General features: G+C 34.3%; 1 protein-coding gene across 1 annotated transcript in view; it reads right to left on the bottom strand.

The window, feature by feature from the left end:
• Positions 1 to 27,400, bottom strand: part of tcf12 (transcription factor 12) — a 154,540-nt gene that overhangs the window by 27,996 nt on the left and 99,144 nt on the right. Inside the window, exons 9-13 of the mRNA XM_059359131.1 lie at positions 15,595 to 15,694; positions 14,190 to 14,329; positions 10,639 to 10,783; positions 10,442 to 10,512; positions 897 to 1,041 (exon numbers count right to left, since the gene is read on the bottom strand). Of these exons, the coding sequence (XP_059215114.1) occupies positions 897 to 1,041; positions 10,442 to 10,512; positions 10,639 to 10,783; positions 14,190 to 14,329; positions 15,595 to 15,694 (601 nt within the window). The remainder of the gene's footprint in view (positions 1 to 896; positions 1,042 to 10,441; positions 10,513 to 10,638; positions 10,784 to 14,189; positions 14,330 to 15,594; positions 15,695 to 27,400) is intronic.

Genomic DNA, 27,400 nt, shown 5'->3' with positions numbered 1-27,400 from the left:
TAATTAACTGAAACTGTATTGTGTGGTTACAGAACTAACTAAATTATAGTGAAAATGTCCTTCGTTTTCGTCTTTGTCAACTTTTTTCATACATAATGAAGATGGATCAGACAAAGGAAATAAAGGCAAAATTTACTGTGACCTCTTTTAATCTCCCACCCAACAAATACCCCATTACAAAAAACTAAAACTAATAAAAACTAAACTAAAACTAAAGCATTTCAAAAAATAAATACTAGACTAAAACTAGCAAACTCACTCTAAAAACTCATTAAAACTAACTGAACTTGAAAACAAAAATTCACAACAAAATTAAAAGTAAAACTATTATAACCTTGGCAGGGAATTCACTCATTCAATGAGGGCCCTCACAAAGATAGATATAATAGTTTTGGATTTTTCATTAGTTTTAGTTTTAATTTTGTTGTCAATTTTTGTTTTCAAATTCAGTTAGTTTTAATGAGTTTTTAGAGTGAGTTGTCTAGTTTTAATTTGTTTTTCTTTTTTTGAAAATGCTTAGTTTTAGTTTAGTTTTTATTAGTTCTAGTGTCAGTTTTAGTTGCTTTGTAATGGGGTATTTGTTGGGTGCCAGATTCAATAAGATGAAATAGATTTCATATCAACCAAAAAGGTTTACGGATGAAAAATCTGACAAAGACGAAAACGAAGGACATTTTCACTATAATTTAAGTTAGTTTTGTAACCACAAAATACAGTTTCAGTTAGTTATCATTTTTTTTAAAAACTCTCATTTTTATTTTCTATTTCAGTTAACGAAAATGTTTTTTCAATTCTAGTTTTTGTTATTTCGTTAGTTTTCGTTAACTATAATAACCTTGGATAGAAATATAGAAGTGTGTGTGTGTGTGTGTGTGTGCGTGTGTGTGTGTCTCTACCTGGCCTTCCAGTCGGGGGACCGGCAGCAGTCACCACGGTCCCCGCTGAGGCAGCTCCTGCTGGGGCCGTCAGAGGTGAAGGAGAACCGACCGGTGTGGACGGGTTGGAGGGGAAACTACTGTTGGTGTGGTCGGGGGAGTAAATCTGGGGGAGGGGGACAGGAAGTGAAGAGTCATCAGTAATGCACCATCCAAAAATAATAATAATAATAATAATATTAAAAAAATAAATTAAAAAAAATATTTTTTATTTCATTCTGTTTATTTCAAGGGAGCTATTTATTTGCCTGTCTCCTGTTATCTTGCTGATTTTGTATGTGTATATATTTGTGTATGCATGGATGGATTTATAGAGAGCATTAGTTTGGGGTGGGACTTGTATTTTTTTTTTTTTTTTAATGTTCTGTTGTTAGTCTTGTTTTTCTAATGTTTGTGCTCTTGAAACTGAAAAACCAATAAAAAGAGTATTAAAAAAAAGGAATGCACCATCCGATCAGCAGCCTGATAAAAAATAATATCTGTACATCACTGGTCCATGTTTCCTCGTATCATTAACAGCTGTTACCGTCTTCAAGCCAGAAACGAATCATCAATTATGGAGATTTTTCTGCCAGAGATGTCATTAAAACGCTAACTACAGACATATGAGCTTCTGTATCCACTTCTGTCAGGTTGAATATGTTTAATATTTCTTATTACTAACTGAATATTACTGAAGATCTGTTTAAAAAGCAGATAAGACTTATTTATTTAGAGTAGTCTTTCTAACTAATTAACTAACTAACTAACTAACTAACTAACTAACTAACTAGCTTGCTAGCTTGCTTGCTTACTTACTTACTTACTTATTTACTTACTTCCTAACTTACTTCCTAACTTACTTATTTACTTACTTACTTACTTACTTCCTAACTTACTTACTTACTTAATTCCTAACTTACTTCCTAACTTACTTACTTACTTACTTACTTACTAACTAACTTATTTAATTACTAACGTACTTACTTACTTACTTATTTACTTACTTACTTACTTACTTACTTACTTACTTACTAACTTACTTACTTACTTACTAACTTATTTACTTACTAACGTACTTACTTACTTACTTACTTACTTACTAACTAACTTATTTAATTACTAACGTACTTACTTACTTACTTACTAACTTACTTACTTACTTACTAACTTATTTACTTACTAACGTACTTACTTACTTACTTACTTACTTACTTACTTCCTAACTTACTTGCTTACTTACTTAATTACTTAGCTACTTACGTTCTTACTTACTTACTAACTAACTTACTAACTTACTTAATTACTTACTTACTTAAATAAACTAGAATATGATGGAAAAGTCCATTTCCAGTAGTTCAAGTGAAACATTATTTCATTAAATGTAAGCCATAATCATTATAATTAGAAGAAATGTAATAAATGAAGACATGAAATGTTTCCTTCTGCGTGTAATGGATCTATATAATGTGTAATTTCACATTTTTGAATTGAATTAATGACATAAATAAACTTTTCTATCATATTCTAATTCATTGAGATGCACACTTACTTACTAACTTCAGGAAAAAAAGATCTCTCTATAAAAATGGACAAATCTTAACAATTAAGCGAGAAAAAAGCCTCTCCCCCATTTTGTTTTAATTGTGTTTTCTTATTTGTATGCAAGTTTATACTTACTTACTTACTTAATAATTTACTAACTAAAGGAAAAAGAGACCTATCTATAAAAAATGGACAAATCTTAACAGTTAAGATAGAAAAAGCTCTCTCCCCTCCCAAACAGAGAAGAGCTGAATCTCTCTCAGCTGACACTCCAAATGTGGCGACATCGACAAAAACAGACATTTACGTCTAATTTGTAAATATGTTTCTGAGTCTTTGTTGTCTAGAATTGTGTTTTAGTGTCTTTTTTCATATTGTGGCTCCTTATAAGTAATCCACTGTTCTTTTTTGTTTATTCGTTAATAAAAATAAATAAAATAAAAATAAAAACAGCTATTTATTCATCCTGTTTCATGGCTAACTTTAGTGGATCTAAACCTGTCGGGTAAGGAATCATTCTGCTTCAAAATGAGACAAACTTCTCTATAGAAGTTCTGCAACAGAGCAGGTGAGCCAAGCCAATTATCAGAAATGACTTTTCCTGTGTGTGATTTTGTCAATATTTTCACCACAATCATGAGAAGTCACTGAGGTCATAAACCTGCACAAAACATATCAGTCTGCTGGTTCCAGTGGTAGCAGAAAAAGAGACAGATACATATGATCCCCTGCAGGCATGGACACATAATAAACATGCAAATAAGAAAATGTGAGCGGTTTTATTGAGGTCAGTGTTGAACCGTATCCAGATAAAATACAACAAGAGTAAAAAATGAGAGTTTCGTGCTTTTTTCTACACACCCAAATAGTTATAAAACTTGCAATTCCACAGGGGGAAGGTGTGTTTTTCACTTTTATAGAACGTTATTAATCCTCCGTGGCTTCAAAAAGTGCCAACGCCCAACCTGGACACAGATAATCTCAAAGGGCCTTTCAGCCTGCGCTAGATATTGTTTTGTGAACCACAGATATCGAAATCTCGTATTCAAATGCTGTTTCTTTTTGCATGTGTCTAAACTCTATTAACCCTCTGGAGTCCAGGAAAGCGCCAGAGCACGACTTCTTCATGAGGTAAAAACGAAGCAGCATGTTTCCCTGCTGTCAGCTGAACTCTAAAGTTTTGTTTTTTCTGCAAGTTTCCGTGTCCAATTTATTGGTCAACTCTTTTTCAGCAATGGTTAAAATCACCACGACCACGTGTACTAACATTATTTTACTATTTTTGCAGAGGTTTTTCAGATTTTGCAGTGTGTGTTTCAACATTTTTAATCCACTCTTTTGTGTTTACTGGGGTTTTTGTGCGATTTTGGGCTATTTTTGTAAATTTTTTGTGTGTTTTTGTGGTTTTTAATGTGTGTTCTGTGTTTTTGTAATTTTTTTGTGTGTTTTTTATGTGTGTTTTGTTTTTTTTGTTTAAAAAAAAAATTTTTTTTGTATGTTTTCTATTTGTGGTTTTTGTAATTTTGTGTGCATTTTTTTAAATATGTTTTTTGTATTTTTTGTGTTTTTGTGTGTGTTTTGTTTTGTTTTGTTTAAAAAAATTGTGGTTTTTGTATGTTTTTTATTTGTGTTTTTTGTAATTTTGTATGCATTTTTTTTTTTGTTTGTTTTTTTTCATGTTTTTTGTATACTTTTTTTGTGTATGTTTCAAAATGTTGATCCAGTAAGTCAAAATGACAAAATAATAATCAGGTGCGGTTGGGCTGAAAAAGATGACACCATCATGACATGGTGATTATTATTTAAGTTGCATATACAGGCAGAATGAAAAAAAAAGAGTCAAAAACCAACAAAACAGCCCCAAACTCCAAAGAGTTAATGCATAGGAAGTTGACAAATTTGAACCAAAATCTCTTGGACTTCAGAGGTTTAAAGTAAAAAGCACTGAATTCATATTTCTTTGTAGAATTTATATAGATGATTGAAATAATAATTACACGGCCAAAAAAGAATCCCTTTTTTCCAGTGTAGTGTACAGACAGAATATAAGAGTTTAGGGATGGTAATAACAAATTAAGTCCTTTATATTTGCAGACTCAATTCTATTAGCATGACAAAGCTGCAGTGAAATGGACACGGTTGGAGGGTGGGGGTGGGTGGACGGGGAGTTTATAACCGCCGTGGCTCGACTCCACGGGCCGCCCTTTGTACGCCTTTTGTTCTCCGCCCTTTTAAATTGGCCGTGCTTATTGGCCCCATGCCGCCGCGGGAGCGTAACTGATGATGAGGCGGAGCTTTCATTTATTCCAGTAAAACGAGCCGTGTTTCACTTTGAATGCAGCGTTCGCCGCCAGTGAGCGGAAAGAATAGAAAGTCATATATTGTCGGGTCAGAAGTCACGCTTATAAACAGCTCGCTTTGGAGAAACGGAGGAATATTTGGATATATTTGGAGTGTGGAGGAGCATAAAGAGTCCTTTAGAGCAGTTAGTTCTCAACCTTTTTGAGTCGCCACCCCCAATTTAACATGCATGTTCAGATCAGACAAACCACTTGATACGATGAATTTTGGACAAATAATGAAGCAGACAACAACTAAAACATCTCTCTGTCTGTGCATTTATATATTGTTTTTATATTTTTTTGTTACTTTTAATCTAAGTCCTTTGCTATCAGTTTAAAGGTCCATTCTGACCTCCTGAGTGTGTAACAGTCAGCTTCAAGCCAGAGACTCCTTGGAAAGTAACAACTTGATACTTTGGGATTTGTCAGAAAAGACACAAAATTACCCAAAGAAGAATCAAATTCACCACAAAATGACACAAAATGATCTAAAAAAGACACAAAATGACCAAAAAATTACATAAAATTAAGCAAAAAAAGAAACAAAATGACCAAAAAAGACACAAATTGACCACAAAATGATCTAAAAAAAGACACAAATTGACCAGAAAAGACACAAAATGACCCACAAAAGACACAAAATGACCCACAAAAGACACAAAATGGCCAAAAAAGACACAAATTGACCACAAAATGATCTAAAAAAAGACACAAATTGACCAGAAAAGACACAAAATGACCCACAAAAGACACAAAATGGCCAAAAAAGACACAAAAGGACCAAAAAAAGACACAGAATGACCAAAAAAGACACAAAATGGCCAAAAAAGACACAAAAGGACCAAAAAAAGTCACAAAAGGACCAAATAAGACACAAAATGACCCAAAAAAGAATCAAATTGACCACAAAATGACCAGAAAAGACACAAAAGGACCAAAAAAAGGAAACAAAATGCCCCAAAAAAGACACAAAATTACCACAAATGACACAAAATGACCAAAACGACTAAAACACATGACCAATTTAACAAAGGTTGAGAATAGTTGCTTTAGGGTTAGCTAACAGTCCATCCCTCCTCCTCCACCACACTTCAATAAAACCTCCGCCCTCATACTCAGAGCTGATTGAAAAACCAAAGCCCAGAGATCAAGATTGAATAAGGAGATTATTAATAATGAGTGCGTTCTATCATCCCTGCACAAGTCAAACGGTTTCCTGCAAGCTCAATTTGATGTGAACCTGCAGGAGAAATCTCTGAGGATCTGATGTTTTTTCTCTCTCTGCTAATTAGTCGGATCGGCCGCTAATACCCCGACTTCTCTGAGACGTGTCCCATTATGGCACAATATCCTCTTATTACAGGAGGAGGAAAAAAAGAAAAAAATCAGGGATGTGTTTGCGCTTTAATCCAGCATTTGTTTAAACAAATGAAATCCCTGTGGAAGTTCTGAAGACATAATCTCCTCGTTCCCTTGTGATTGACATGTTATCCTAAAACTCAGTGACCTCTCTGTAACCGGGCAGAAAGTCTGTTCATGTAGAAATAAAACTGAAGGATCTCAACCTAAAACAGTTTTACTCCTAAACCTCTGAAGTCCAAGAGATTCTGGTTCAAATTTGTCAACTTCCCATGCATTAACTCTTTGGAGTCTTTGGCTATTTTGTCGGGTTTTTTTGTATATGCAACTTAAATAATGATCACCATGTCATGGTGGTATCATCTTTTTCAGCACAATCTCACCTGATTATTATTTTGTCATTTTGACTTACTGGATCAACATTTTGAAACAAAAAAAAACAACCACAAAAAAAAAACACAAATAAAAGACATACAAAAAACACAATTTTTTAAACAAAAAAACACATAACAAACACACAAAAACAAACAAAAAAATTACAAAAAAAACATTAGACAGATAAAAACACACCAAAAATAGCCCAAAATCACACAAAAAACCCAGAAAACACAAAAGAATGCATTAAAAATGTTGAAACACACACTGCAAAATCAAAAAAATCTCTCACACAAAAAATTTAAAAAATTACAAAAAACACACAATAAAGTACAAAAAACACCTTTAAAAAAACACACACACAAAATTACAAAAAAACAAATGAAAAACATACAAAAAACATTTTTTTTTAACAAAAAACCCAAAACACACATAAAAAACACACAAAAACACACAAAAAATAAAAAAAAACATAAAAACAAACAGAACACACATTGAAAACCAAAAAACACACCAAAAAAATCCCCAAAATAGCCCAAAATCACACAAAAAAACCCAGTAAACACAAAAGATGTTGAAAAAATGTTGAAACACACACTGCAAAATCTGAAAAATCTCAACAAAAAAAGTAAAATAATGTTACTACACTTGGTCGTGGTGATTTTAACCATTGCTGAAAAAGAGTTGATGCACTAAATTGGACATGGAAACTTGTAGAAAAACCAAAACTTTAGAGAAAAGCTGACAGCAGGACTCCATGTGTATGGTCAATTTCCTGAATTATATGAAGCTGATAGTCTGGTATGATAGTTTGACCTTTCGCATTTAGTGTTTTAGTCGTTCCTCTTGTAGTTAGACAGAATAAAACTGAATGTAACTGGAGCTTAAAGTCTCTCCATCAGCTGATTTGTGTACAAGACATATTAAACTCTTACTGCGATGCATTACAGGATGTCACAGATATCCAAAGCTGGTTTTTCCAAAGTGAAGTGTAATCCACTGGCTTTAGGAGTATTTTCAGTGTACAATTCGCTTTCTTGAATGCTCTTAGTTTAAGCCCACAATTATCCAGGCTTAGGCCCAAAAACAACTACAAACATGTCCTCAGGGCTTTTTTTAATCAGCAGTCGCTATCGCACTTAATTCCCCCGTGATGACTGAGGTCACCTTCTTTAGAGACAGAAACAGAGAATTATTTCATGTTTTTGTGAGCTGAGGTCAGAGCTGAGGGACGGGCAGACACTCTGAGTGATTGACAGCAAATTATTCAGTCAGACTGAGTTTTTACATGCGTATCCTGCTTCTGATTTCAGGTTTCTGGAGGTTAACTCTATGGAGTTTTGGGCTATTTTGTCCATGTCTGACTCCTTTCCATCCTGCCTGTATTCACCACTTAAAACATGTTTAAATGCCATGTTGGTATATTTTTTTTACCTATATGACCTGATAATAATAATTGTTTTTTTATTCTGACTTACTGGATCAACATTTTGAACCAAAAAGAAACAAAGAAAAACCAACATAAATGTGATCTTGTGATTGTGTGTGATCCTGTCATCAACTCTGGTTTTTATTCTAGTGGGACTACATTTTATTTGGGTCTTGTGTGTTTAGCGTAACAATTTTGGTCATTTTGTGTCTTTGTGTCTTTTGTTGTGTCTTTTTTTAGTTATTTTATGTCTTTTTTTGATCATTTTGTGTCTTTTTTGGTCATTTTGTCTCTTTTTTTTTTAGTCATTTTGTGTCTTTTTTAGTCCTTTAATCCAACATAAAATGTGATTTTGAATCTTTTTTTTACTTTCAAAACACTATCATGCTCAATAAAGAATTTTAAATGTTGCAAATGTGAACAAAGGAGTCAAATCTAACATATAAGAGGGTTCCATCCAGTTCTATCATTTGATACTAAATCTATTTGAGCTTGTCTCCAGTTTTACTTGGTATATCATCATCAAACTGAAACTGGCCTCATGGAGTTTACAGCCAGAACTTTAGAGGTAAATTTACAGTAGGGCTCCACGCTGCTTTGTTTTCTAGTCTGATGGAGGCAACAAGTCTGGATTATTTGGAGCTTTTGGACACTCCACAGGGTTAAACCCTATATCCCCCTTTCACAAACCTGAATATCTATTTTATTTAATTTTGTGCATATCTTTATTTACTTAAGACTTGCATTTGTATTTTATATTGTTGTATATTTAGTGTAGCACGCATTTTTACCTTTATTTTGTTTACAGAATGACTTTCTATTATTGTCTTCTACAGCAGCAACTGGAACAAAGCAGCTTCCCCCCCGGGATCAATAAAGTATTTCTGATTCTGATTCTGAATATTGTACCTGGAGTTCTCCAAAAGAAACCAGGATGCTGTGACACATAAACACCTTTTCCAGGTTTTTGAACGTTTTTTGTTTGTGCAGACAAGTGACTGACATGGTAAGAAATCTTCATAACTGCACACAGATCATCAGAAACTGTTGGAACAGCGCTCCACCTCTATGGGAAACCTCGACACCTTCTCTATAAAACTCCACATCAGCTCAGGGCGTTCATACAAGACTTAGTCCCTGTAGCAACAGGTTATGGATGTTTATGAATCATGACTCCCCCTTTCACTATCAAATAAAGCTGTAAAGTGGCCAAAAAATATTTTTAACCCTTTGATGCACAACATGGTCTAAAGTGACCCAACAGAGTTTTTATGTTCTATATCTTTGCAATAAATTATTTTCATCATTCAGTATTCCAGGTTTTCCTCAATTAGTTTGTTTTTGATCATCATACATCCTAATTTTATGTTTTCCTTTATTCATTTTTGAATAAAATCCCTTTTTGTGTCACTACCCTTCTAATGCACAACATGGGTCAAAAATTACCCATATCCATTTTTTAGCTAAGTAGCTTGCTAAGCTAACTACTTAGCTAACTTCTTGGTTAAGTAGTTAGCTTAGCAAGCTACTTAGCCAAGAAGATAGCTATGTAATAATTCAAAAACTGTTTTTCTTCATAAAGTATGAGAGGCAAAATGGAAATAATGATCTGTTGTTATCAAAAACAAGATATTTAAATTAAAAATAAGTTGATATCAAAAGATAGAGCACAGAAACACACAGCCAGCATGAAATAACATGGGAAATGAATGAGGGTCATTTTTGACCCACGTTGTGCATCAAAGGGTTAAAAAAAAAGAAGCTCCACATCGGCTGTTTGCCTTGTAAGTTTTAACCCAAATATAAAAATGGCATTACGATCCAGTTTTCAAAATGTTGTTAATTTCCTTTTTTTTCTCCACTTAAGAAAATAAGCTTGTCATGTTCAGTGGAATCATGTTGACAGATCTGAGTGAACCAGGTTTCTGTATCAACATTTTGAACCAAAAAGAAACAAAGAAAAACCAACATAAATGTGATCCTGTCATCAACTCTGGTTTTTATTCTAGTGGGACTCGATTTTATTTGTGTCTTGTGTGTTTAGCCTAACAATTTTGGTCATTTTGTGTATTTTTTAGTCATTTTGTGTCTTTGAAAGTCATTTTATGTCTTTTGTTGTGTCTTTTTTAGTTTTTTTATGTATTTTTTTTGGTCATTAAAAAAAAAAAACCCAACATCGGCTGTTTGCCTTGTAAGTTTTAACCCAAATATAAAAATGGCATTACGATCCAGTTTTCAAAAAGTTGTTAATTTCCTTTTTTTTTCTCCACTTAAGAAAATAAGCTTGTCATTGTTCCGTGGAATCATGTTGACACAGATATGAGTGAACCAGGTTTCTCAACGTCACATCCTGAAACAGGATGAAACCCAAAATACGAAAACTTTATTATCCACTGAGTGGAAATTCCTCCAGGATGCTAGAGCACTCTGAGACTCCTGGAAGCTCTGAATGAATGAATAATGAAAGTGTCACTCACCGAGGCCAGGGCCTTGCCCAGTGCGTCTCCGGTCTGGGAGCTTCCAGTGGCATTCCCCCGGTTAGCAGCAGCTAAGAAAACACACAGAGGCTTTAAAACAACACACTCAGCTGTCTCCCTGGCTGACTCACTGCTGCTACAGGATGGAAAAGTAATGAGTCAGTGTGATCAGGTAGCTGAGAAGACGGTGAACGTACCCATGACCCCGGGGTCGGCGGCGCTGGCGTTGGGGGTGTGTGCCGCGGTGACGAATGGTGAAGTGCTGGAGTTGCTCCGGTGGAAGCTGGACATGGGAGGAAGACTGGAGTTGATGTCTGGAGACACGGAGTGTGCGGGGTAATTCTGCAAGATAAATAAAGAGACAATATCAGTCAGAACGAAAAGAGCTTATTCAGTTTAAGATTCTCACTCTGAGCTACACTCTAAGAAATGATTGAAGGAGCCTGTAAATGTGACAGTAATATAAAGGTACGCATACCAAGGTTATTATAGTTAACGAAAACTAACAAAATAACGAAAACTAAAACTGAAAAAACATTTTCGTTAACTGAAATAAAATAAAAACAAGAGTTTTTTAAAAAACGATAACTAACTGAAACTGTATTGTGTGGTTACAAAACTAACTAAAACTAACTGAAATTATAGTGAAAATGTCCTCAGTTTTCGTCTTTGTCAACTTTTTTCATACATAATTCAGTGTTTCTATTTCAACATGCAGGAACACATGGTAAATATGTTTACTGAGACTGGGATGTCGACACTAGAACCAAAATACAAAACACCCAGAACTGTAAGAGTTAATAACCTTATTGAGGCTGAGATGATAAACCAAAGGAAATGAAGGCACATACCCATTACAAAAAAACTAAAACTAACACTAAAACTAATAAAAACTAAAACTAAAACTAAGCATTTTCAAAAAATAAAAACTAAACTAAAACTATAGCAAACTCACTCTAAAAACTAATTAAAACTAACTGAATTTGAAAACAAAAATTCACAACGAAATTAAAACTAAAACTAATGAAAAATCCAAAACTATTATAACCTTGATGCATACTAAATAAAAATGCTGAATATCATCATGATGAGTATTTGAGTTGACTACATCAAAATTCATTAGTAGAACTCCAGCAGGAATCTTTCTGTAAAATGTCCATGTATAAAAGTAAATCATAAGCAAATTTGCAGTTATACCCTACAAATGTTTTCAATTATATTTACTCAGTTTGTTTAGTGATTTCTACTCAGGTTTTCCATATAATATGGTTTACATAATATTTCAGTTACATTTACTCAATTTATGTGGTAATTGAGCCAATAAGTCAATTCATTCTGGCGTACTTCAAAATATTACTTAAATTTACTCATTACTCATGTTTTGTTTAACCGATTTGAGAGCTTTCACACTGATTGAATTAAGTAATATGCAGTATTATTTTTTTTGAGTGTACAAAGCTCTGCAGGATCTGGCCCCAACATATATATCTGAGCTACTTCACCCATATCCCTCTGCTTGGGTGAAGTAGCTTTTCAGACTTTTCAGCAAACGGTTTTCAAATTATTCAGCAAAAACACGGCAAAAAATCCCCCCAATGTAACCCTATGGAGAGGCTAGAGTGAATGACATCATCGCTAGAGTGCAGAGGGAGAGAAAAATTTGTCAAACTGCACTCGAGGCCGCGAATACCACTCTACAGAAATAATTTATCCATAGAAACGTAGGAAAATAGGTCTTCTCCCTCACATTGGTGTGGTAAAGCTGTCAGAGTTCTAGTTTGGGCGTAAACAGTTCAAATTGTAACCTAATAATGTTTGGGTAGCGTCACGGGCCAGAGTCAAGCACACTCAAAATTTCTAGTTATGTTTTCTTGTTGTATTGTGTGTTTTTGTGTGTTTGCCTGGATGTTGTTTTATACTCTTGTAAAGCATTTTGCCTGTGAAAAGCGCTTTATAAATAAAATTTACTTTACTGTGCTTGAAGGAGCACACTATATACTCTCCACCAGGATTGATCCTAGATTTAATTCTTTCGTTTCTTCCGTGTTTTTTTGAGTTTGGGTCGCACATACACTAAAAAGGTATCAAATCGACCGGCTCGGCCATGACAAGTGTGCTATGACTTTTATAAGGGATTCAGCAAACGTTTTCAAATTATTCGACAAAAACACGCCCAAAAATCCCCCCAATGTAACCCTATGGAGAGGCTAGAGTGGATGGCATCATCACTAGAGTGCAGAGAGAGAGAAAAATTTATCAAAAAATAAATTTGGAAACTGCGCTCGAGGGCGCAGATACCCCTCTACAGAACTAATTTATTCTCTGAGCTCTATATTCTCCTTGACATCTCGCTGGCTGCCGTGAGGTAAATGTACAGGAGGGGGAGGGGCAGATAAAGGAGGGCAGCAGCATCTGCAGGCTCCCTGTGATGGCCAGCCAGCTGAGATCAAACACTCACACAAAGGGTCAGCAGTGATAAAAACCAGACCACAACTTAAGACGCACACACACACAAACCCACTCTGACTGTGAGCCAGAGCAGAAACAGGGCTGAAACATTACTGACTGTACGTGCTGCATCTGCTAAACAATACACACGATGTAGAATCTGTAGTGTTGTTTGTTCAGTGTTGATGATTTTGAGTTGGTGGGTGTTGATTTTGGAGTTGTTTTAACACTTTTAGTGATCAAAAAGCTCACATCTGAGTTAGATTCACTTCAGTTGGAGTTGTGCAATACAATCGATATGTGCAAAACATCGGCCTACTATCTACCTCATCTATAAATTATAGCATTTTCAGTAGCCATTTATTTATTTTTATACTTATTTATTACATCACATGTCCTTGTTCTTGTTTTTGTCCTTGTTTAGCTCGGTATTTTTTAAATGTTTTTACTCATGCTGTTTTGTTTTGTGTTATGATTGTCATAACTATGCACCTTATGCAGTGGCACTTTCAATTTCGTTGTATAGTGAACTATATAATGACAATAAAGACTATTTGATTTGATTTGATTTGATTGATTTGATTTGAGTTGATTTTCAGATTTAGTGACTTGTATGGTCCTTTTAAAGACAGAATGCACTTTTAATGTATCGTAAAACAAAACAATGAATGTTAATTATCACATGAGTGAAAGGAAATAACATGATTTAGGGTTAAAAATACACTTTAATGTGTCAAAGTAGCACAATGTATGTTGAAAATACACTTTGTGTCATAAAATAACACAATGTATATGTTAAAAAGTTACACTCAAAGTGAAAAGGGAATAACACAAATTTGAGTTAAAAGTGCACTTATGTGGTGTCATTAAACAACACCAAGGTTGTCAAATATTTAACACTATTAAAGAGTTAAAATATTAACTCTTTTGTGGAACCTGATAATGTAATATCCCCGATAATGTAATAAAAATCTGCACTTGAGTCCATTGAAAATGTAATAAATTCCTGATAATGTAATAAAGTGCATTTCCCAATAATGTAATACACTTTTTTTTACCAATAATTTTTAATGGACTCAAGTGCAGATTTTTATTACATTATCGGGGTTATTACATTATCAGGTTCTACAACTTTTCAAAGTGTAATTTTAAATCAGAATCCGTGAGAACGATATTAACTCAGAAAAAGTGTTAAATTTAACACTCTGTGAGTTGAATGAACACTCCTGATTTTGCTTTGCACGATGCAGAATAAAGCCACTGACTGGTTTATCAGCTGTTTGTGTGTGTTGCGGCTCACCAGGCGGTCGTGTGCGTGCAGGCTGCTGTAGTTTCCTGACTGCTGCATGTGAGATGAAGATCCGGCGAGCATTCCCCCGTAGCCGGGCTGACTGATCCCATTGGACGAGTTCCACGGGTCAGACGAACTGTGGGTACCGTCTGAAGGATAATAAATGAGACATTTCATTTTATTATCAGATAAACAACATGCACTTTAGTGTTAACCTGCGACCCTGGAGCTTAAAATTTTGTCGTTTGTGCTCTCAGGACTGAAACATGATCTAACTTTTTATAAGGAATGCCTCATATATAGTCCAGAGTTACTATGGGACACAGGTATGTTGCTGTAGGTGTGTTACTGTAGGTATGTTACAGTAGGTGTGCTGCTGGGTCAGGTGAGAGTTGTTTGGATGAGCCGTTCTCGAGAACGCTGCAAGCAGCAACACATTACTAACTGGGAGGTTTCAACATGCATTGCAGTGTATAACTAACAACAAAACACAATTTTCCTGGCAACATCAAAATAACAGTATTGAAAGTAGTTTGGTACAATATATTAGCTTTTTGTATGTTATTGTGATAACGAAAATGATAATGAAAAATTATAAAGTGAGTTTTTATATTCTATATCTTTGCAATAAATTATCTTCATCATTCAGTATTCCAGGTTTTCTTCAATTAGTTTGTTTTTTTATCATCGTACATCCTAATTTTATGTTTTCCTTAATTTTTTTTTAATAAAATCCCTTTTTGTGTCACTACCCTTCTAATGCACAACATGGGTGAAAAATGACACAAATCCATTTTTTTAGCTAAGTAGCTTGCTAAGCTAACTACTTAGCTAACTTCTTGGCTAAGTATTTAGTGAAGTACCTTGCTAAGCTAACTACTTAAATAATTTCTTTGCTAAGTAGTTAGATATGTAATAATTCAAAAACTGTTTTTCTTCATAAATTATGAGAGGCATGAGTGGAAATAATGATCTGTTGTTATCAAAATCAAGATATTAAAAGAATACTTGGAATATTCAATCATCAAATAAGTTGATATCAAAAGCGAGCACAGAAACACACAGCAGCATGAAATGACATGGGGAATGAATTCAGGTCATTTTAGACCCATGTTGTGCATCAAAGGGTTAAAACCAAAAGAAGCCCCAATGAAAAACCTCACTTTAAATTATGCACAGAACAGAAATGTATCTAATCAATAACCAACTCCAGATAAAAACAGATAATATTAGAATAGAAGAATATGGAAATCCACAACAGCTCCTTCCGGCACGCAATGGATTAAAGAAGCTATGTCCTTTTTAAAAGTAGAGAAAATTAGATATTCCAGAAGGGGAAACTTGAGCAAATTCTACAATAAATGGCAACCATGCTGCAAAAGTGAAAAACTTGCTATTCTTTTTTTTAACTTACCAAAGAAAGTGCTTGCAAACATACTGCTGGAGGGTTTAGGAGACGAGTAAGAAGGTGAATCTCTGTTGAAGTCTTCTGAGTTTGGAGACGGTGCGTACACCTGCAGAGAGAACATGAACGTTATTAGAGAGACGAGAACACAGAAACACCACACTGTGACCTGGACACTCTGTTAATGTGACACATATGACTGGAACAGTTGCATTCTGAGAAACTGGCAACTGATTCTTGGCCTTTGGTTGCAATCAGTGGCAACACTTTGGTTGCTGAAATAACTTTAATAACTGGATCACAAAAAACACACCACAAACATCATATTTTGACACAAACAGGCTCAATCAACAACTGCAAAAAAAGTGTTGTATAAAAACAAGATAAGTCGAAACATGTAAGGCAGGGATGGGCAACTGGAGGCCCGGGGGCCGCATACGGCCCGCACCCTCTCTTGAAGTGGCCCTCAGTACAACTACATGCATTTGAACATGAAATCTTAAAAGTGCAGTGTAAAAATGCACAAAATGACTTCTTGTAATTAAAAAACTGAAAAAAAAATAAATCACAGTAAGTGGTTATTTTTTATTTGCTTCAAACCTTTTGTATTCCTATTTATACTGTTCTACATGCATTTGAGCATGAAATATGTTAAGTTACTGCACTATAAACATATTTAAAATTGCAGTTTCATCATATCTGGTGAAGTGCACGCTCCTATATGTGGCCCTGTGGTAGTGAACATGAAAAATTGTGGCCCCCTGCAGCATTTAAGTTGCCCATCCCTGATCCTTTGTCTGAAAAAAAGAAACCTAAGAATAACTTTAGAGGCTCGACATTGCTTAGTTTTTTATGTTGTGACGTCATGAAGAAGTCATGTGATCTAATTGCTCCGGTATGAGGGTTGAACCTGTTATTATCAAGTGTGATGATGCAGAAACCTGTTAAAACTGTCAGCTTTCAATTCCTGTAAAAGTGTCACGAAAAAGATTTTGTGTACATCTAACACGCACCAGTAAACACACACACACACACACACACACACACACACACACACACTGGTTTTCATAGATCATGGGGACTCCACTTTTAATCATCACTTGTGGGGACCAGCCTTTCTAGAGGTTGTAGAGAGCTGAAAAAAATTGAGTAAACTTGCCATAACTCAGTTACCTATACATGCCTTCAAACCTCTGAAATGATGAAGTGATGTTTTAATCAGGCTTTATGGGGACATCCAGAAAAAAACTGTAAACATGCTTTCAGGGTACATCATTTACATGAATTAGCATTTTTCACACAGATTATTTGGTGACTAATGGGGACCTACTTTTACATAAAACAATGAAAATTAGATACTTTTCTAAGAAGCCAATTCTATAATTGTGGAATTTGCAAAAATAGTAAAACTTAAATTCACACAAAAAAATACGTGGTTATATCAAATAAATATTACTTAGAAACAGCCTGAGTAAAGATTACAAACACTTTCTGTGTGGAAAAACTTGCCTAGCTTTTTTTAAGTTATATATATATTAATATAAATATAAAAATATATATTTTTATATATATTTTTATTTTTTTTTAATTCTATTTACATTTTAGTAGTACCGCTTTCTCTGCCTAATAATGATACATAATATTCATTATCATATATTAATACTTAACTGCTAGATGTATAACTGAATCGCGCATGTGCACACATACGCGCACGTGCACGCACACACACACACACACACACACACACACACCCACACACACCCGTCCCTAAAACCACAAACACACTCTTTAATGACTAGCAAGCAATCAGGCCCCTGATGGGGTTGTGGGTTATCAGGGTATTTGCATTTCAGATCAACTCAACCTCTAATGGAAGTATAATGATACCCGCGTACATGCATACACTAAATGCCTCGCAAATTACAGCATTCCCAGAGAGCCAGAAATCAAATAAGTGGCCCAGAAACAGGCTGCTTGGCTTTCTGTCTGTTTGTAGCTGCAGGCTGCTGTTGGTACAGTGAACCGATGGGTCACAATGAGCTGCTGGACAGCTGAGAGAGCCGAGCGGAGCATCAAAGAGACTTCAGGAGGCCAAACACCACTGATGTGGTTACTGACTTCATCCACTCCACATGGAGAGAGAGAGACAGGTCGTCCCTCCCACAGACAGACAGGCAGGCAGACAGACAGGCAGACAGACAGACAGACAGACCAGCTGATCCTCCACGCTGAATCAGCTCCTTCTACCTGCAGCACGTGTCCCCAACTCTGTTAGCTGCACTGCAAAAAAGGAGTCTAAAAACCAGATAAAACAGTAAATCTGAGGGAAATGATCTTGCTGCATGGACAGATAATTTACCTTGACAAGATTTCTTAAATTAAGATTATTAATTCTAGAAATAAGCATGTTGAACGCTTAAAATAAGAAATTAACTCTTAAAACAAGATTTTTATGTTCTATATCTTTGCAATAAATTATTTTCATCATTCAGTATTCCAGGTTTTCCTCAATTAGTTTGTTTTTGATTAATTATGTTTGTAATAAAATCAGTTTTTGTGTCACTACTCTTCTAAAGCACAACACGGGTGAAAAATTACCCAAAATTCATTTTTTAGCTAAGTAGCTTGCTAAGCTAACTAGTTAGCTAACTTCTTAGCTAAGTAGTTAGCTTAGCAAGCTACTTAGCCAAGTAGTAAGCTATGTAATAATACAAAAACAGTTTTTCTTCATAAAGTATGAGAGGCAAAAATGGAAATAATGATCTTTAAAAGATATTTAAAGAATACTTGGAATATTCAATCATAAGCGAGCACAGAAACACACAGCAAGCATTAAATAACATGGGAAATTAATTTGTGTAATTTTTGACCCATGTTGTGCATCAAAGGGTTAAAACCAAAAGAAGCCCAATGAAAAAACTCACTTTAAACTATGCACAGACTAGAAATGACTCTTAAAACAAGATAAATTATGTAACACTCGGGCCAGTTCATGTGTTTTAAGAGTTAATTTCTTATTTTAAGTGTTCAACATGCTTATTTTTAGATTTAAACAATCTTAATTTAAGAAATGTTGTCAAGTAAAATTATCTGTCCATGCAGCAAGATCATTTCCTTTAGATTTACTGTTTTTATCTTGTCTTTTTTGCTGTGTAACACTCCACCACGTGTCCCCAACTCTGAGAGATGAATCTGTCTTTAATGGCCTCACATCACATCACATGTTGGTTTATAACGGATGTGATGACAGCCACAAAACTTGTTTACTCGCTTAAGTTGTTTTATGACTCTTTAGCAAACGCTGATGGAAAATACACCACACGACCAAAGAATATAAATCCAATCAGAGGCTCGCACACACAGCACACATGTGAGGATAATATCAATAGAGGAGCAGCAGCTGAAGCAGCTCGCTGCTGACGGAGCTGGACTCTGCTGTCTGGATGTGTAATTAAAGTGCTGTGGGGGGGCGGGGTCTCCTGGGCCCTCTGGTTTACATATGAGCCCAGGGTTGATAGTCTCTCCGTGGAGATCTCAGGTTAGCCCCGTCAGGAACCCGCCTTTTGTCTTTTTCTCCTCTGTCAGATGCTCAATGGGCAGCATATGGCAGCGGATAATGCTAATTGTCCTTTTTACCCTGGGCTAACCAGTCGGAGCATTAATAAACCATCCCCAAACACTGGGGGCCTCATTCCGCCGGCCTCTGGAAGAGAGGGCCCACCTGGGTTTCCTTTTACAAGACCATTAATTAAAAGCCGTCACTCACACGGATCAGCACACCAACACTGAGCTGCACACGTTGCCGGAGCATCAGCGGGCATTTTTTTATTAAAAAATAAACCCTTTTCTTTCACCAGAGGTCTTTAACTGAAGCTCACTAGCATACAAAGTGTCCTTTTAATATTAGGGCGGGGCGATATGGACCAAAAGTCATATCTATTATATATCTGCACCTTATTTGTTTCATAGCACCAACATTTTTATACTGTATATTCATATTTATTCTGCACTGGAATTCTATTCTACTCCTTAATACATACTCCTTCTTTAGACACTTTATATTTTATTGTATTTTTATTGTATTTTTATATTTTATTGCTTGAAGTATGCCTAGGTTGTTCTTTTTATTTAATTGTCATTGTCTATGTGTGTAATGCTGATGCTACACTGTAATTTCCCAGCTTGGGATAAATAAAGTATATCTATCTATCTATCTATCTATCTATCTATCTATCTATCTATCTATCTATCTATCTATCTATCTATCTATCTATCTATCTATCTATCTATCTATCTAATATATATTTAGGCTGGATATCGAATATCGAAAAATGTGACATGTCACAAGTAGTTTTATTGAAATCGTCAATTTAAGTGAACATAAATACTGTATAACAACAGGAGAACCTTTTTTTTTTAATCAAAGCTCCATAAAGTGCACATTTAAATAAAAAATAAACCCTTTTCTTTCACCAGAGGTCTTTAACTGAAGCTCACTAGCATACAAAGTGTCCTTTTAATAATGAAATGTCAATTTAAAACATTTTTCAAATTTTAAACTTTGTTACTCTTTCGATTCCACAGGAAAATAAAAAATATGGATCTTAAACGTGAAATCAACAGTGCTAATATCATTTTACCGTAATATTTGAAAAAGTTGCACGGTATTTATTATGGTAAAGTTCTGTTTTTTGTTTTTACAGTGTAAATAAGTGGATATAAGCTTTGAAGACTTGTGACTTATGGTGCTGAGTTATTAGTGAATAAAACCTGCTTCAGATTGGAGATAATATTATATTTAAAGGTAATATCTTTAATTTATGCAGCATTTATAAAGTATTTTCTTGTCAATTATATGGCAGAACAGCGTTTCTTTTGATGGAAAAACTTTTTATTTTTTACTGTAAAATATGGAATAAAATGGCAATCTTAAACATGAAATCAACAGTGCTAATATCATTTTACCGTAATATTAGAAAAAGTTGCACCGTATTTATTATGGTAAAGTTCTGGCAACCACAGCTGCTGGTTATTTACCGTTAAAAAGAACAGTTTTTGTTTTTAGAGTGTAATTAAGTGGATGATGAGCTTTAAAGACTTGTGATTTATGGTTTTGAGCTGTTAGTGGATAAAAACCTGCTTCAGATTGGAGAGTTAAATTATTGGATTTTCTTCCCAACAGGAGAATTTATTTATCCTCTCAGCCTTTTACCTGCCTTTGAAGTCGCTGTCATCCTGATCAGAATGTGTTAAAGTGTTAAAACACAAGCTGTCAACTCACTGAGGATGTAACGTCATAACAGGAAAGGAAGAGAATTTAAAAAAAGAAAAGAAAAATCAGGCTAATAGCCAAGAAGCTCAAAGAGACGAGTTCAAACGCTCCTAATGGCGTGTCCTGTTTTCTGCTGTATGTCATTATTTGGAATCGAACCATCTCTCTGGGGCTTTTTGTTTCAACTCCAAATCTAACACACTTACAAGGCGGAGCATGCTCCACACACACACACACACACACACACACACACACACACACACACACACACACACACACACACACACACACACACACACAATGAGACACAATGCCTCAATGCAACATTTGTGCCTGATACTTTTCTGCCAATACTTTCTGGATAAAATAAACGGCTCCGTTTATTCTCCAGAAACCCATTAACCCTTTATAGGGCACTCCTGGAAACTGAAAATATCAACCCTGAAGTCTTATTGGAGGATATTACAAAACTTTTAGCAAAATGTTTAATTTTTATATTGGAAATCTAGGTCAATTAAATCATTATTATTATATATAATATTATATATAAATGACCCTGAACTCTCATATGCACTGATTTTAATCTGGACTTTATTACTGTGCAATATTTCTTCTTTTTTAAATATACTATAACTGGCAATGTGCAATAATTTGTGCAATAAATTGTCCTTCAACGTGCAATATATTTATGAACACTAAATAGCATCATATCTGCCTCTGGCAAATTGAATTGAAGACTGTGCACCTTACCTCCCTTTCTTGCCTATGTTTTACATTATATCTTTTTTTTTTTATTCTTTTTTTTTTTTTTTTACATTTACTTGCCTAAGTATGTGTATGTTTATGTTTGTATTGTATATTTTTATGTATTTTATTTATTGTCACACTGCTTTTTGGAGTCAGCTCTCAAATCTCATTGTACATGTGTATAATGACAATAAAGGCATTCTATTCTATTCTATTCTATATTTATTATAGTCTCTTTCCTACAGCAACCCTAAATAGACAATAACACATAATTTGCATCCATCACCACTTTATCTTTTACCTTTAAACTATTTATTATCTTTTTAGACTACTTATTACATATGCGTAATGTCTGAATGTCTTTTTTAAAGCACCTTATATATGAGAAGCACACCTAAATTTAGTTGTATACTTTTTTAATACAATGAAAATAAAGGAAAGCTTGAATCTTGTATGATTTACTGACTGGTCAGATGCCACAGTGTCACTGTCTGTGAGGTAGAAATCCATATGGTTCTATGAGGAGACCTGTAATAGATGTCCGCTCAAGTTACCAAATATGGTTCTTTGCCTGATAAAGGGTTAAAAGTGTGACATTCAACTAAAAGTCTCCAAAAAAGCTTCACTGGTGAGATGTTTTGATGGATGAAGTGAGTTTGACACCAGGAAAGTGTTAAAGAAGATGCAGCGAAGCCAAAGTTCTGAGCTCCACACCAACGTTTCACACTTTACTGGCTGAAAAACTCATAAAATGAATCATTTTTTAGCTAAAAATGTTGTTAGAAAGGCAAAACTTGCCTCTGAATTAACGTTACTTTAAATTTCAAAAGCCGGGTTCAATTTACTGTCATGGAACTGGAAGATAAACCTAAAATAATAAAAAATAATAATAAATAAAATTAAAATAAATAATAATGAAACACATAAAAATAAAGAATCTCATTGTATGAACGAGTGATTCTTGTTGGGTCGATCCTGAAAGATTTTCAGATGAAATGTATGAAAAATTATTTATGAATATAAAGTTTTTTGATACCATACAATTATTTTATGATTTTACTTTTTTTTATCATTCATTAATTATTTACAAAAAGCTATTTTTAGTCCTATCATATTCAAGTCCTTGGATAGGCCTATTACTGTTATTTTTATATTTGTTTTTTTATTATAGTAGCATTATATTTCATTATTTATATTGTATATATTAGACAATATAATTTTTTTATTTTATTATTTAATATTATCTATATTATATATGTCTTATTGAATCTGTGTTTCACTAAGTCCTTGGCTGCAAAAAAGATTGAGAAATATATACATATATATAACAACATATAGCCTAATATATACAATATAAATAATGAAATATAATGCTACTATAATTAAAAAACATTAAAAAAAAACAACAGTAATAGGCCTATCATATCCAAGGACCTGAATATGACAGGCCTAAAAAACGTTTTTGTAAATAATTAATGAATGATGAAATCATAAAATAATTGTATGGTATAAAAAACCTTTACATTCATATATACTTTTTCATACATTTAATCTTAAAACGTTTCAGGATCGACCCAACAAGAATCACTCATTTATGTAATCTGTGATTCTTTATTTTTATGTGTCTTATTATTTATATTCTTTTTATTTATTATTCTTTTTATGATTTTATGTATATCTTCCAGTTCCATAAAAGTAAATTAAACAGGCTTTTGAGATTTAAAGTAACGTTAATTCAGAGGCAAGTTTTGCCTTTCTAACATCATTTTAGGTCATTTTAGGTATAAGTTTTCATACATTTAATCTGAAAACCTTTCAGGATTGACCCAATCTATAACATATCTCAGTAACCCAAGTCACATAAATATAAATTAGGATGCACAACTTCAGTTGTCTTATAATAGAAAGTGAATATCCAGCATGTTTCTTCTTCTTCTTCAGTGAGATATTTTCTCCAGAGCAGCTTGTGACAGCAGAGCTGCTGCTGCAGAGAGTCGACTCTCTAAAAATAGAGCGACCACGCTGCAGAATGACACCTTCCACCAGTTAATACCACAATCATTTGGTTTTGGCATCGACGCAGCTTCATTAACCACACACAACATGTGTGACGTGTCCATGCAGCACTGAGAATATGATAGGCCACACACACACACACACACACACACACACACACACACTACCCCCACTCTGACGTTTTGCTGCATTTGCACATAAGCGTGCATGCTCCAGTGCATGTGCCACACACATGTAGGGATTATCTCCTGGCCATGAATCTCACCTCCACAACACACAGAAGAACCTGTTGCAGGACAAAACACCAACAGGAACCTCACAGCACACCTGTCTTCTCTCTGAGTTTTAACCCTTTAACAGGCCAAGAACTATATTTGGTAACTTCAGTGGATATCATCAATATTTCGAGAAAAAAGTTGCAAATTTACTAGATTAAAGTGGCAAATCTACAAGCAAAAAAGTCACAGATTTAAGAGATTTAAAGTGGCAAATCTGCACGAAAAAAAGTCACAGATTTACAAGAAAAAAGTGTGAAAAAACAACTTTTTTCTCGCAGATTCACCACTTTAAATCTCATAAATCTGCACATTTTTTTCTCGTAGATTTGCCACTTTAGTCTCGAAACTTTTTTCTCAAAATATTACCCCCCTCCCCCGAGTCCGTATGTTGTTTTTGTTTTACACATTCTGGCTGTATGTAATATCCTCCAATATTCTCTAGGGTTAGTATTTCAATGAGTGTCCTATTAAGGGTTAAACCTCTAAAGTCCAGGAGATTTTGGTCCAAATTTGTCAACTTCCTCTGCATTCATTTCTGTCTCTGTTCAGCATCTTTCAGTCTGTCCTTACATCACATGCATGGCTCCTTTTTCTCCACACAAACTTGGCTATCAGTTAGATTTTACATTTTATTTTTAATAAGAAAGTATAAAGCTGCCAAGAACCGAAAAATACAAACAAAAGACACAGGTTTCTATGGAAATGTACCATTTCTTTAACTATTAATACACACAAAAACAGCAGAAATAATAATAAATAATAAAACTACAAAACAGTCTATTTGCATGTCAATTAAAAATAGTAATAGTTTTCGTTGTAGAAAGAAAATTCACATTTTAAAAATGGTCTCGAAACATAAATGTCACACTGTGAAAGCTCCTATGATTGAACTTTAACTGGCTTTCTCAGCTTGTCTACATATCAGATATAAATAAAGTTATTACTGGAAATAAAACATGTATTTTCAATAAATAGATGGACTCCAGAGGGTTAACTGTTTTCTTCTTCTTTTTTTTCTTTTCTTTCTTTTTTAACTTTTTTGCCTTCATGCACATTAACAGGCAATTAACATCACAAAACAAATCAAAATATCTTGAGATTGGGTCTCATCTGTCACACAAATAGTTTTAGTAGTAATTTTATGAGATTTAAAGTGGTGAATCTGCGAGAAAAAAGTTGTTTTTTCACACTTTTTTCTTGTAAATCTGTAACTTTTTTCGTGCAGATTTGCCACTTTAAATCTCTTAAATCTGTGACTTTTTTTCTTGTAGATTTGCCACTTTAATCTAGTAAATTTGCAACTTTTTTCTCGAAATATTGATGATATCCACTGAAGTTACCAAATATAGTTCTTGGCCTGATAAAGGGTTAAGTGATATAGTCGGTAACTGGGGTCCACCTCCTCATAAAAACAGGTTCTTTTAGCTGTAATTGGCCAGTCATATGTTCCATCATAGGGTTGTCAAAAGAATCGATACTCAAAAAAGTATCGATATTAAAACATTGTATCCGGATACGATACTCATTTTCAATAGTATGGAGTATCTGAAGCTTGTTATCATAGTTGCAGTTTCTTTTTGCATAACTGTTTTTATTATAAATATTTAACCTGCGGTTCTGTTCATTTTTACATGTTGCATCTTTCTTGTTAATAAAAATATTTCTGTTAAATTTTGGTGTCTTTGTTTTTATCCTTTGGCATCGAAAATGGTATCCAGTATCGAATATTTTCCTGAGTATCGGTATCGAGTTGAACATTTTAGTACCGTGACAACCCTAGTACATCATGTAGACATGTTTCACTTCCTGTAACCACTGACTGGTCAGTCTTCATCCAATTTATAGTAATAATTTTTCTTGCAGTCATCAACAAAATGTGTAATATATGACATTGTTCTGTGGTAAACCAACTAAATAAATATATATTAAAAATGTTAAAAAAAAAAAAAAGAAAAAATATATAACAACATATAGCCTAATATATACAATATAAATAATGAAATATAATGCTACTATAATAAAAAGAAACATAAAAAACAACAGTAATAGGACTATCCAAGGACTTGAATATGACAGGCCTAAAAATAGTTTTTGTAAATAATTAATGAAACGTACAATCATAAAATAATTGTATATTATTAAAAAAAACTTGATCATGGAGGAGTCAGTCTTCATCCAGTTTATAGTAATCATTTTTCTTGCAGTCATCAATAAAATGTGTAATTTTAACATTGTTCTGTGGTAAACAGGTGGTCAGAAAACACATCTTATAAAATAATAATAACAATAACAAAGACTGCGTTTTAACTGTTTTCTGATTTAGTTTTATGTCCTTCCACTTGTGGACGGGAAGCTTTCTATGTGGTAAAAACAAGGAAAAGCTCTAACACTGACTGCAGGCTTTCATTTTCATTTTTTCTTTTCTCTAATGGGAGAAAGATCAGAGCTGCTCCATCTGTACTGGTTCTGAGCCACCAGCTCACAAACCAACGGCCCTGTTAGTTCTCCCAGATGGTGGAAGAACTCTCCATGCAACTCTGCATTACAACAAATTAATGTGGATCAAGTTGATGCAAAGAATGAGCACCACCTTTCTTTCTTTCTTTTCTTCCCCCTTGCATGGAAAAACAGGGGGAGGGGGAGAAAAGAGTTCATTTAACAAGTGCTTTTGATCAGAAACTTTGCCCCGTTCTGTCCACATGCTATCAATTTTCTATCCGCATCACCAACTATAACACAAGCCTGTTAATACTTAATATGAAAAAAAAGATCAAAGTGATCCTTTGTGCAGCAGGAACAAAGAGGAAATGCTGCAACAGGTTAGAAGGAAAAGTTGAAACACAAGCGTGAGTAATGAGCGATGACCTTTTGGGAGCAATATCATAAAAAGATGATCCTCTTTTTCCTTCATGTGCCCTTTATGTAATAGCAAAAATAGCATGCGCAATGACAGGTGGAAATCTGTCTGTCTAATTTACTTATGACAGGATCATCACTTCAGGATTACTGAATGCACAACAGAGAGAGAACAGCCATTGTCACAACTGTGTCCTTGAGCAGCTTGTTTTTTTTTAATCAAATGTTCCATAAATTTACCTGAAAGGACAAAAACTTTCCACATGAAACCACCAACATGTCTTTAATTACTTCAATTTGACTGAAAACTCCATCAAGTCCAAGAGCAGATTTAGACACATGCACCCACAATGATTCATAAAGAAACCGTTTTTAGAGCACCAAAAAAAAAAAAAAAAATCAAAGAGATCATTACAGAGAAGTTCAGAAATCACATTAGGCTCCCTGCGGCGTCAAGAATGCCAATGTGATTAAAAACAGATGGAATAACAGCAACACTGGTGCTTAGAGCTCAATCTGCAAACAGGAAAGTCTAAACCTCAACAGGCAGCCTCTTTGCCTTAATCATTCCCAGACTCCCACTTGTTATTATTTCAACCCAGTCTCGGAGCTGCAGCGGCCAGCCAGTAGTGAAAAAAAAATAAAT

This window comes from Centropristis striata, chromosome 2 (genome assembly GCF_030273125.1).
Source record: "Centropristis striata isolate RG_2023a ecotype Rhode Island chromosome 2, C.striata_1.0, whole genome shotgun sequence".
NCBI lineage: Eukaryota > Metazoa > Chordata > Actinopteri > Perciformes > Serranidae > Centropristis > Centropristis striata.
This window is presented reverse-complemented; position numbering and strand designations above follow the sequence as displayed.